The sequence below is a fragment of the Leucoraja erinacea genome, chromosome 7 (genome assembly GCF_028641065.1).
Source record: "Leucoraja erinacea ecotype New England chromosome 7, Leri_hhj_1, whole genome shotgun sequence".
In the NCBI taxonomy this organism is placed as follows: Eukaryota; Metazoa; Chordata; class Chondrichthyes; order Rajiformes; family Rajidae; genus Leucoraja; species Leucoraja erinaceus.
This window is the reverse complement of record NC_073383.1, coordinates 57,980,880-57,994,417: the sequence shown is the minus strand read 5'-3', so window position 1 is coordinate 57,994,417 and position 13,538 is coordinate 57,980,880. Positions and strand designations below refer to the sequence as shown.

The 13,538-nt window shown below is 44.0% G+C and overlaps 1 protein-coding gene across 6 annotated transcripts in view; it reads right to left on the bottom strand.

Moving 5' to 3' along the window:
• spopla (speckle type BTB/POZ protein like a) overlaps window positions 1-13,538 on the bottom strand; it is a 188,808-nt gene that overhangs the window by 38,714 nt on the left and 136,556 nt on the right. For all 6 annotated transcript variants that reach the window (XM_055638657.1, XM_055638652.1, XM_055638655.1 and 3 more), the window contains one exon: window positions 10,582-10,733. In XM_055638657.1, coding sequence (XP_055494632.1) covers window positions 10,582-10,733 — 152 coding nt within the window. The remainder of the gene's footprint in view (window positions 1-10,581; window positions 10,734-13,538) is intronic.

Sequence of the window (13,538 nt, the reverse complement as noted above, 5' to 3'; positions counted from 1 at the left end):
AAGGTTGTGCACCTGTAGTGAATAAGGCATTTGGCATACCGATCAAATCAATTAGGGCGAAGATAGACACAAAAGGTTGGAGTAACTTGGCGGGACAGGCAGCATCTCTGGAGAGAAAGAATGGGTGACGTTTCGGGTCGAGATCCTTCAACAATTAGGGCATTTTCTATAGAAATTAGGATATTATGTTACAGTTTTATAAGACGTTGGTGAGGTTGTATTAGGAGTATTATGTTCATTTTCGGTCATACTGCTTTTGGAAACATACCATTAAACTGGAAAGAGTGCATAGAAGATTTACAAGGATGTTGCTGAGGGCCTAAACTGGGCATGCTAAGACATTATTTCTAGGAGGTCAGAGACTGAGGGGGTGATTTTGCAGAGGCATAAAATCATGAGAGGAATAGGGTGAAGAAACAGAGGGAAAAGATTTAAAGACGAGGGGGGAAAGATTTAATAGGAAATTGGGGGGCAACATTTTCCAAACAGTATGTGGTGGGCATATGAAACAAGCTGCCAGAGGAAGTAATTGAGAAAGTTACACTAACAGCATTTAAAAGACGTCTGGATAGGCACATGGATAGGAAAGATTTAGAGGGATATGGGCAAAATGCGAGAAATAGATACCAGCTTGGATGGGGCATCTTGGTCGCCATGGACAAGTTGGCCCGAAGGGTCAGTTTCCGTGCTGAGTCTACCACTCTTACAGCTCTCCAGAAACGATTGTAACACTGCAATATTTATTGGTCTTAACATTAATGCTCAAAAGAAACAAACACTGCACGTCTTTGTTAACAATTTTGATCTCTTGATTTGAGGTTGAATATCGTAAGTATAAACTCTTTGCATGTGTCCTAGCCTGAGTAAACTGGAATCAATGACATATCCATTATGCAAGATAGTCCTGGATCCAACCAGCTGCCTGATCGTACCACCCACAGTGCCTACCTCCACTAACACATTCCGGATATCAAAGCCAGTCCAGCTGAGCTTTCATACACAAAATGTTACCCAAGAGATGAAGTGCTTTCCTTATTAAAAGTAGACCTTAGGCATTGGACCATGAAGCCCCACAACCAAAACATCTTGATGTCATTGACACTTGCTGCACTCCAAAACCTTTGGAACAATGTTTTTGATAGTTAAAGGCATCTAAAAATTGTTCAAATAAGTTTAAAATAATAATTAATAATATCAAAAGACTTAAACCTGCAGAAGACCACTAACTTCTAACAGGGAAGACAGCATGATGTTTTCCATCAGTTTTAAGCGCAAAAGGCATATCAGTGGGCTGCATCACTTTGATAGTCTTGAATGGCAGGCTAGTTGGTTGACAGGCAAACAAGGGTACTGCTATAGTGGCAGACATGTGCGCCTGGACACCTCAGCATGAGAAAGTAAAGAGAATGGTGCTCTACAGAGCTATTGCCAATTCTCAAGCATGAGTCACATGCTCACAGTAAATTGTTGGGGCTGCTGAGTGACATGGCAAGCCATGGAACATTGCAAACAACTCCTAGTCCGAAACTGCCATTGTAGCTATGCCTGCGGGCAGCTTTTACTTGCGATGCTACCTGCAGCAACAGGCGACGTTGGTGGAAATGGAGGTGTGCACCACTGAACACAACTTTTCAGCTGAGTTTCTCCAGCTTTTTTGTGTAACCTACAACTTTTCAGCTCCTCGTTTGTGGTTACAATAGCAGTTCATTCGTCACATGTACTGAGGTGCTGTGAAATTCATTTTTGTAGACACTTCTATACAAGTGTCACTATATATAAGCATTTAGATGCATATTACAAACAAAACAAGTGTATAGCAGTTAGACACAAAATGCTGGAGTAACTTAGGGCATTTTCTATAGAAATTAGGATATTATGTTACAGTTTTATAAGACGTTGGTGAGGTTGTATTAGGAGTATTATGTTCATTTTCGGTCGTACTTCTATTGGAAACATACCATTAAACTGGAAAGAGTGCATAGAAGACTTACAAGGATGTTGCTGAGGGCCCAAGCTGGGCATGCTAAGACATTATTTCTAGGAGGTCAGAGACTGAGGGGGTGATTTTGCAGAGGCATAAAATCATGAGAGGAATAGGGTGAAGAAACAGAGGGAAAAGATTTAAAGACGAGGAGGGAAAGATTTAATAGGAAATTGGGGGGCAACATTTTCCAAACAGTATGTGGTGGGCATATGAAACAAGCTGCCAGAGGAAGGGATGATGTTTCGGGACGAAACCCTTTCTTCAGTCTGAAGAAGGGTCTCGACCTGAAATGTCACCCATTCCTTCTCTCCAGAAATGCTGCCTGTCCCGTGAGTTACTCCAACATTTTGTGTCTATCTTCGATTTAAACCAGCATCTGCAGTTCTTTCCTGCACAAGTGTATAGCAGTAGTACACCAGGCCAAGACATAAAGGCGCCAGACTTGGCACCATTTCCAAGTGGCATCATTTCCAAGTCCGAGTTGTAAGTGCAAGGTTCTTGGCCACGCACTTGGCCTATTGGAGCGGCGCCCGGTCCAACCGAACCACAGGCTGTCGCAAGGCCTGCAGTGGTCTACTCCATCGTCAATGCAGTGCACTGCCTCCTGTCACCGGTCTACTTACCGACCCTCCGTCAAACTCCTTTCACTCTGGGTGGGTGGGCCATGGTCCGTGGCAAATAATCTGGGCCTTCTGGGCGGGTTCCTGGTCTGCGGCAAGCAATCTGGGCAGGTACCCGGTCCATGGCACGGGTCCTGTGCTCGCGTGGGTTAGCCTGACTATCCAGATTGATCCTCCGACGGCAGCACGGAGGTTCTGTTGGTGTCCTGGCCGCGTCATGCCGGGTTACTCTCACTGCGTGGCTTACAGCAGCGCTGTCTTTGCCGTAAAAAATATTCACACACACTATTTCAACCTCCCTTCAAGCAAGAGGGTTCCAAAGACTAGCAGCGCTCACAAAAAATGTCTTCTCTGTCCTAAATAAATGACCCTTTATTTTTTAAAAGGTAATCTCTTACAAAAAGCATCTACCTTATTGAGAACCGCTCAGGATCTTGAATATTTCAGTCATCCCATCTCATTCTCTTAATTGCACTGAACACAAGTCTGCTCAGTAGGCCTGTTGCCACATGCGGTTTATAGCAAACTAAAATGCCAACCAATTCATGACGGATTTATTAATTTCTTGGGATTCTGCTATTATTGCCATTTGGCGGGAGAGGGGGTAAGCGGAGAGCAGAGCTGGACAAAGCCTGGCGAATAGTAAGTGGATACAGCTTCGGGGGGTGATATGAGAATGCAGAGGCTGGTGGGATTGAAGGTAAGGACCAGGGGAGCTCCATTCCTTGTCCCGCCGGAGGGGGAAAGCAAGAGTAGAACTCCGGGACACATGAGGGATCCATCTATAACAGCAGGTGGGAAACCACATTTGCTAAAGAATGAGGATATCTTTGATATCCCAGAATGGAAAGCCTCACCTTAGGAGCAAGATTCAAGATTCAAGATTCAATTTAATTGTCATTTGGACCCCTTGAGGTCCAAACGAAATGCCGTTTCTTCAGCCATACATTACAAACAAATAGACCCAAGACACAACAAATAATTTACATAAACATCCATCACATCGCTGTGATGGAAGGCCAAAAAAACTTCTCTCCACTGCACTCTCCCCCCCCCCCCCCGACGTCAGAGTCAAAGTCAAAGCCCCCGGCTGGCGATGGCGATTGTCCCGCGGCCATTAAAGCCACGCTGGGTGGTGCGCTCGCAGACCGGGTCCCCGCGGCCATTCCAAGCCGCGCGGGGCGGTGCTGTCAGGCCCCGCTCCAGGAGCTCTTCAACCCCGCAACTCGGGCGGGAGAAGGCGCCGTTGCAGGAGCCCTGAAAAGCGGTCTCCCTCCAGGGACCCGCGGGGCTCCCGGTGCCGCCGTCCGCCAGACCCGCTGTTGCAGCCTCCGAAGCTCCGGAGGTGGGGCCGCAGCAGCAGCAGCAGCGCTCCACCACTGCTCCGGACTCGGCCAGCTCCGCGACGGTGAGGTGAGTCGTCGGCACCAGAGTCCCCGGTCTTCTCCTGTTGGAGGCCGCTCCTCATTGCAGCCCCAAAGACAACGGAGACCCGACAGAAAAGGTCGGGTCTCCCGTGCAGGGAGAGATTTAAAAGTAACCCCCTCCCTCCCACCCCACCGCCACACACACCCCAACAAAAAAAATAACAAAAACTACATAGAAACATAGACAAAAAATAATAAAAACGCGGACGATGCAATGCAGCAGACTTGGAGAAAATAAGAATAGGGGATAGCATATTTGCAAATTTGGTAAGGATAAGGAATGGGGGCCTAGAAATAGAGTTAACAAAGACTTGAATTATGCGCGAGGCGTCTCGGATGTCGGTCGGAAGGGACAGGACAAGGAGGAATAGTATGGAATCAAGGTATTTGGAGAGGAGTTCTGTGGCGCAGGAGTATGCAGAAACAATGGGTCTGCCAGGGCAGTCCTAGGAAGGAGATAGAAGCAGGCCAGGACTGAAGAACCACAAGGCTGGAAGTTGTGGAAGGGATATCACCAGAGGTGATGGAGAAAGTTAAGACTGGAGATAGGAAATTATGTGGGTATACCTTTACAGAAGGTTTGCAGTGGTTCAAAGCAATGGAAGGTGGAAATGTTGGGGATGGGGAAGGGAAATGGATTTGTCAGGACGCAAATCAGTCATCACAGGATCCCATGAAGGCACAGAATGTAATTGAAATCCTGGCCAATGGAGATCCATAGGATGTCAATGATGGGAGGTTGTCATTGAACATCCAGGTAAACTTTCTCTTGTTGGAGATATTCAGCACCCGCGAGTTTTGACGTGAATGCTACTTGCCACTCATCGGTCTCTGTATGAATGTGTCTGGCTCTTGTTGCATGTAGGCATGGAGTATTTAATATGCTTTGCAGTTACAAATGGAACTGGACACTGTGATCCTATCAATCTTCCTTTACAAATGCAAACGTTCTCCAGGGTTATCCTTTGTCCTTGCCTCAAGTGTAAGACCCAATATCTTAAGTGCTGTTTCTATGCCATCTTTCAAAACATGAACAAAGTCAAGAGATTGTGTGCGACTACAAAATTAAGATTGTGACTGCATCATCTTTCCAACCATTGATGACCTGTTTGCAGTTTTAGGATATGTGAATTGACAATAGAATAAGAGTAAAGGGCCTGTCCCTTGAGCATGCAACTCCATGCGGCAAGCGCGACCTAACGTGGTCGTTTGAGCCGTACGGCCTCGCGGGGCTGGTCCCACTTCGATCGCTGGAGCCATATGGAGTTGTGCGGAGCTGGTCCCGACATCGCGCGGGGCTCCGAAAAATTGACAGTGTTCAAAAATTCCACGCGGCAATGGCTTGCCGGCTCGCAGCTGCCTCGACGCCGTCCGCACTGCCTCGACGGGCGAGCGCAGCGTCTCGACGCCGTACCACACGCTCGAACTTCACGTCACTCACTCGACCTCCGCGCGGCCCCGCTTCTGGTTTAGTCGCGCTCGCCGCATGCAGGCGCATGCTGGTGGGACCAGCCCTATATGGGGATCACTCGACCTTCGCGCGGCCCCCGCTTCCGGTTTGGTCGCGCTTGCCGCATGCAGGTCGCATGCTCGTGGGACAGGCCCTTTAAGCATTGTTCAGGAATTGCGGGGACAAGGCAATTAATGTCGGAAGTAGGAGGATTTTGAAGTAGTGAGGTGCATATTTACTCCATGTGCAGGTTGTATATCTGAAGAATGTGTGGACTGAGGGGTAAGACATAGTCCTCTTTGATTTGGCCAATGATTGTCAACAAACTTAAATTCTGTTGCCTCTTTTGTCTATAACCTCTGCGAGGGGCAATTTAATAGTGAATAGTGTGCAATTTATTTATATGATGTGACCAACCAACAAAGTGCACATGTACGATTTGTGGGTCATGGAGTCACACAGCATGGAAACAGGACCTTCTGCTCAACTTGCCCATGCCGATTCCCAATTGGGAATCAAAAACCTAAAAGGACTAGGAAGAGGTTTTTGTTAAAGGTGTACAAGTAGTTGAGGTCTAAATGGAAAAAGGCCAGAGAAGGTCAATTTCAGGGTTAGTCCATTTTCTGAGCTATGAGCAAAGTGGCATAGATTCAATAAGATCACAGAATTCAATTGAAAATTAAATCAATATAAAATGCTGGAAATTTAAAATAAAATCAGAAAATCATGGAGAACTTAGTAGGTCAGGCACCAACTGTGGCAGAGCTCTGACATAGGCTCTTCAACCAAATATTTTTACTCTGTATCTCTTTCCACAGATGTTGCCTGACCTGCTGAACGTTACATCATTTTCTGAATTTAAAGCACAAGGGTTCGCTTGAGAAAAGTGCATTTAAGTTCATGCAACATTGGTACCCAGTACGCTGAAAAGTAGGAGTGATTCTGTTGGGATTGTCGTCAATTCAATTAATCTGGTACCAATGCCTTGTGAACTCAATAACTAGAGTTGTGATTAAGACTTTATCTTAGCTGATGGAAAGAAAGAGCGCTCGGGCAAGGCACAAATCCAGAAAGTTGAGAGACAAAACAAGAGCATCATTAAGAAACTGTCAAGAAAGCAGAGGGCACACAAACTACAGAGTCCTTATTGATTTGGCCAATAAAGACAGAATAAGAAAAATGGTAAAAAGACAATTTACCTGAAGACACAGATGTCATAACAATATGGTCAAATTAGTGGGACAAATAGAAATAAATGGATTCATTTAATGGTTATTCATCAGACTTGGTAGTGAGGTGAGCAGAGTTTGGAATTAAATAGGCCAGAATAGTTAATATTTAAAATAATTATGTAAACTGGGAAAAAGGTAGCTCTGAAAATAAAGATGTGAGAAACAGTGCCGAGAGAAAGCTCATCTTAAATTCACGAAGTGGGAACAGCAGTCAGGAAACGCTAGCTCATTTAATTTAGTTTATTGTCGCGTGTACAGAGTACAGTGAAAAACTTTTGTTGCATGCTCACCAGTCAGCAGAAAAACAATACATGTTTACAATCGAGCAATTCACAGTGTACATGATAAGAGAAAAATGTTTAATGCAAGATAAATCCAGTAAAGTCCAATCAAAGATAGTCCGAGGGTCACAAATGAGATAGATTGTAGTTCAAGACTGCTCTCTAGTTGTGGTAGGATAATTCAGTTGCCTGATAACAGCTGGGAAGACACTGTGTCCCTGAATCTGGAGGCTTGCGTTTTCCCACTTCTATACCTTTTTGCCATGAATTCTCAAGCATAAGTGAGAAGTAAGGCATGCTATAAATCAAGGAATTAGTTACATTTAACAATGATAATATAATGGTCATTGGGTGTTTGGTCAGAGGTTGAGCAGGCTGGGACTCTTATTCCTGGCAGCACAAGAAGATGAGAGGTGATCCTAGAGGTGTATAAAATCAAGAGAGGAATAGATCAGGCAGATGCACAGAGTCTCTTGCCCAGAGTAGGGGAATCGAGGACCAGAGGACATAGGTTTAAGGTGAAGATTTGATAGGAATCTGAGGGATAACTTTTTCCACACAAAAGGCAGTGGGTGTATGGAATGAGCTTCCAGAGGAGGTAGTTCAGACAGGGACAATAGCAACATATAGAAACAATTACAGTTACGTGATTAGGACAGGTTTAGAGGGATATGGGCCAAAAGCAGGAAGGTGGGACTAGTGTAGATGGAACATGTTGGTCAGTGTGGGCATGTTGGGGCGAAGAGCCTGTTTCCACACTGTATGACTATAACAAATATTAGAGCAGGTTATTTTAGATTTAGTATTGTGCAATGAGGAAGAACTAACAAGTAAAGTTTCAGTTTACTTAAGAATGATCATAATACAAGATCATTTTACATTAAGAATAAACAATGTTCAGTTTCATTTGAAACTCCAATCGTAAGATGAAGATATGGGCTGGGACAAACAAATCAGCCCCACACATCATATAATTCATCATCGTTGAAAACATTAGCGACGCAGTGGTGCTGGTTTCCGACGGGCACGGTGACGGACACACCACACATCTCTGTCCTCCATGCAGCTGGCAAGCTCCTCTTTTGTCTATACACATGCGTATTCCATCAACGTCTTCACCATTGTCTTGATTGGCCGTCCCAGGCCACGTCTTCCATGGGTGGGTTCCCACAGCACAACTTTGTTTGTTGGCATTTCTGGGTGGCAGTAGCAGTGACCAGTGAGCCTCATTGTTCTTGACCTGATCTTCTCGGTCATCATATAATCAATGTATGTAATGTAGTGCAGCTTAGTTTCCATGTCCTGCAGTTGTTGACAATGTACTAGCAAAAGATTGGCTCTAAATCCTGTTAACAATCCATAGATTGTTCAGAAAATTGATCAATAATCTCTCATGATTTTACTCAAGGATCCAGATGGCCCTTAAATTCAAGAGTTGTTCAAAATCTTCTACTGTTTTCACTGAGGAACAGAAAATGACTAAACCAAGTAATTGGGACCGAATGATATTTAAGCGAATTTGTTGAATGGAAAATAAATGATTAACCAGGCAAAAAAATGCGCTTAAAACAAATAATTTAACAAAATAGGAACATGTAAAGAACAACCTTAAGAGGTCTCTGGTAACTTCCAATGCTGCATCCCTGATGAGTTGGAGAGCCAGTGGCCTACAGGAAATCACTAACAAACAAAATTAGGTGTGCTTAATTATACACAGACATTGTATTTCTAATGAGATAATGCTTATGACTTGATCTAAAGAAATCAAATCAGGAATATGACATCAAAATATTAGGAAGCAGCACTGGCAAACTCCAGTGAGAAGAAATGAACTACAAAATAAAGCCAATTGGCAATAATACAAGCGCATCCTAAAATGAAAAGCAAGGTTGAGCCAATGAAGAGACAAAGTTGAGCCACTTTGGATGGCTATAAAATTAGGATAGTAAAGGGATTGTAGAACAAATAAAAGGAAGGATAACTGCCCCCAAAAGATTTTCCATGACCAGCTGAGAGATTTGGATCAAAATTAATTACCTATCGAATAGATTTCCCGGGACTCCCAGAAATCAATACACAAGCACCTGCTAACACTGCAGAACAGTTACTCTACCCTGAGAGAAGTGCTGAAAAGTGCACACTAATTGGATAAGATTCAGAAGCAAACAGATCATTTGCAGTGCGTAATATTCATTTAGGCCTTTCAAACTTTATTCTTAGATTAGATAGGGAGCCATGACCTAATGCATGTTTGAAAACCCATGTGAACAATAACAAGTTTTATGTGAACTGATGTTTGTTTCATACCCGCCTAAATATGAAAGCTGACTAAGCTTAGTCTTTAAATGTTTGAAGCACATGAAAGACTGGGTAAACCATTATGCTAATCTTTTGCACTTAATTCGCTTTATGTACCTTCATATAAGCCTTGGGTTTTATGTACCATGCCAACATTTATTTGTCAACTAGATCATTAAAATTGAGCCATCTAATCATTGTCTCAATGATAGCTTGAGAGGCATCAGAGCCTTATATAATGCAAGTTCTTCCATAAAAATAGATTATGGAAGAGAGTCTGAGAACTTAACGAGGAGAGATTTTTTAAAAACAATTACACCTCTGATTGTTTTGAAACGTTATTCCACTTACTGCAGTTAGCTTAAGAGTTATCTTTAAGCATTCAGAAAATTGCACTGAGCTCAGAAGGCATAGCAATTCAGAAACAGATGATTAACAATGTGTTCCCACAAACTTATCATAAATAATTTGTGAATTACACAGAAAATAGAGAAGCATAGCACAAGAACAAGTCCTCTGGCCCACTATGTCTGTGCCGAACATGATTGTTGAATAGCATATGTCAAATTGTTTGCGATTAATTGACATATATTTATCAATTTATTTTTATATATTTTGATATATTTATCTGCATAAGTTAAATGTAAACAACAAAAGTGAAACAACAGGAATGGGATAAGTAATAAAGCCAACTGTTGATGTTCAAGATTAAATGTCAATCAGAATCCTGGCAAATATTTTCTACTTCAAATAATGAAGTGATCTTCTGTAGCCACCGCTGAGGGCAGATGAGACTACAGCTGCTCCTCGACCTACGATGGGGTTACGTTCCGATTAACCCAACATAAATCAAAAATATCGTGTCGAAAATGCATGTAATATAATTTGATCACGTGACAGGAAGTGAGCTGCGGCTCGCTGCCGCTGCCCAGCGTTTGCAATATCAAAGTCGAAATATGTCGAAGCATTGTAAATCGGGGAGCATCTGTACAGGGGTGCTCAGGAATTAAATATAGCCCATTCCACAGCGCAGCACTCTGCTCTAACATTGCAATTTCTGATTCTTCGATAAAGGATTTGAGCCCGTGACCTTCTGAAATGAAAGATATTGAATGTCCAAGCCTGTGGAAGTATAAACCCCAATATACACATTGTTATTCCAATCAAAACATGCCAATAAATAATTAAACATTATTAGAAACTCAGCAAATTACATTTTCAAACTACACAGCAAGAACAGCCACTGGTCTTCCAGTAAATATCAATGTAACATATGTGCAGGCACTTACCCATAGCTTTTGTTTCTTCTCTTTTTGCATTCAATAAAGAAAATTTAAACTTTGCTCGAACTTCACTTTTTGGACAACTAACTAAAAGCAAATATAAGGAAAGGTAGTCTTTGCTTTCTTCATCTAAACCTTTTGGATTTACTCTGAGGCACCTGTAACATATGCATTAAACAAAAAGTTAAAAGATTTAAATATTTTCCCTGTTCAGCATATCACAATTTTTTCTAATTCTCCAAGAATGATTCAACACTATAAGGCATAGAAACAGAAAGTTGGCATCCGCGAGTGAAGGGTTAACAAACTAACAGACAATTTAACATTTCTGCTGTTAAGAACTTCTAATAAAGCGTTTCTTTCATTGCCATAAATCAAGATTTATTTTGATCGTAGTCACAACAGTGGTTTGTTCATCAAAAAGACTACTTTGAATCATCGGCTGTGATGGTTTATCTTTATGGAGCTAATTCATTCTATCATTTCCAAAGTTAGATCCATATAGCCTTATTGTTACAAAGACTATGCAGCATCGGTTTGTCTGATCAAGCTGTCTGTTGGTTTAAAAACTATCAGGCAGATCCCAGTGTGTGCGAGCAGAAGGTATTACTTCTAGCTCTCTTAATGTATCCAAGGGTGTGCCACAGGGATCAGTTTTAGGACCTTTATTATTTACTATTTATATTAATAGTTTAGATCATAAAGCTCCGAATGCAAATTTTTACTTTTATGCTGACGACACAGTGATATATTGCTCTGTGTCTACCCCAAATCAGGCTCTCTGTCAGCTCCAAACTGCTTTTAACACTGTGCAACATAATTTGTTTTAAATGCTGACAAGACAAAGCTCATGCTGTTCACTAAAGCTAAATCAAAGCCCTCGGACCTCCCTCCTATCACCACTTTGCAGGGCTCTGTGATTGAATCTGTGTCTCAATATAAATATCTGGGAATTATAATTGACGATTCTCTCTCTTTTAAACCTTATATCCAGCAACTTGTGAAAAAACTAAAGATAAAATTAGGTTTTTACTTTAGAAACAAATCTTGTTTTTCTTTTGAAGTCAAAAAAAGACTTGTTGCTGCAACGTTTATGTCTGTGTTGGACTATGGTGATGTTTTATATATGAATGCATCTTCAAAATGCCTACAGTCTTTGGACACGGTCTACCACGGAGCACTGAGATTTGTTACTAATTTTAAAACCCTCACGCACCACTGCTCTTTGTATGCTCAAGTTGGATGGTTTGCCCTGTCCACCTGCAGACTCCATCATTGGCAAATCCTTATTTATAAGACTATCCTCGGTGTTCTTCCTTGATACCTGCAGATGTATGTGATTCGAAAAAGCACAGGAACTTATCAGCTCCGCTCTGAGGACTTGTTCTTACTAACTGTACCTAAAGTCCGTACTGAACTGGAGAAAAGGGCATTTAGTTATGCTGCTCCCTTCGCATGGAACCAGCTGCAGAATGAACTGATTACTTTGACAACTTATTTGTATAGTATCTTTAACACAATAAAATGTCCCAAGGCACTGCACAGGAATGTAGTGATTTTAATTGAAATGCTGTGGCGGCACCCGATGGTTCGGCCACTTGCTATGCGAACCCTCGGCAGTCAGGGGTAGGGTCACGTGACTGGGCAATGGCGGGGGAAGTTGTCATGGGGTATAGGGGTGTGTCCTGGTATATCTAACAAACCCCGCGTCAACCTTCTCTTGCTCTTCCTCTTCTCGTGAGTGTCCTGTCACCTCAGCGGGAGCTCAGCTCGAGCCCACGAGGTAACAGCCTCGCAGCAGCAACAATGACTTTTGTGTGAGAACGAAACATGCATATATATCTAACCTATAATGCCTGAATAAAGAAACAGTTTATCCACAACATTTGGTGCCTCTACATTTTTGACCCCGACGTTCCAAAACGGATATTTTGGATTTCCCGACGCATGCAACCAACCACCCACCTCTACCGTGGTGACCTGATGTCTGCAGCCGGCATCCCAGCTCAACAGTGATTACCGCTATGGATGCAGCCGTAAATTCTGTGCGGCACCCGGACGCTGCCTTGGGGCCCGCCGCCGCGATCGGGCCGCTCGCTTCCCGCCAGTAACGTGCCTTTGGGCCCCGCCGCTGCGATCGGCCGCTCGCTTCCCACCTGTGCCTGGTCTCGACGATCATAGGCCGTTCGGGTCGATGGGTGCGATCCCGGCCTTGATTGATGGCTGCCGGCCCTCCCTCCCTTCCGATCCAGAAGGCTAACCTGGGGCAGATGTCCGCTGAAGTCCGCATGCTCCTCGCAGTTTCCGAAGATCCCTGGCTGCTGGTGGCCTGTCCGGTCGAGCTGTGGTCAGCCCAGCAGCGGGGTGGAGCCTCGGTTGGTCGTGAGTCGGCGGTCCCGCGACAGATTCCTCGGCCGCTTCCAGTCTCCGCCGAGGGTGTGGCAGTGCACCCGGTCTCAGACGACACCGGCGACGGTGAGTGGAGTTCCCACCTACCCATCGATGCTGGCCGCCCTGCACGTATCCGTGAATCGCCACGGTTGGCCGCCAGTAAAGGCCGCCTCAATCGGCTGCCGAAATGGCCGCCGTGGCGACGCTCATCCTGCTCTGACAGACGTCAACAGCGCCACCTTCCGGCCGGATGTCGTCTCTGCAGCCTGACCACCGTCAACAGCGCCACCTCAGCTCAGATAGTGTCTCTGTAGCCTGACCGCTGTCAACAGCGCCACCTCAGGTCAGATGGCATCACTACAGCCTCCAGTTTCAAGCACAACTTCTTCTTATCTGAAGAAGGGTTTCGGCCCGAAGCGTCGCCTTTTTCCTTCGCTTCATAGATGCTGCTGCAACCGCTGAGTTTCTCCAGCAATTTTGTGTACCTTCTTCTTATCATACATTGGACAATTCAAACTTTGGTTTCCTGTCCTACCCTGCTTGATTCAAACCATTGAACCTTCGGTATTCAA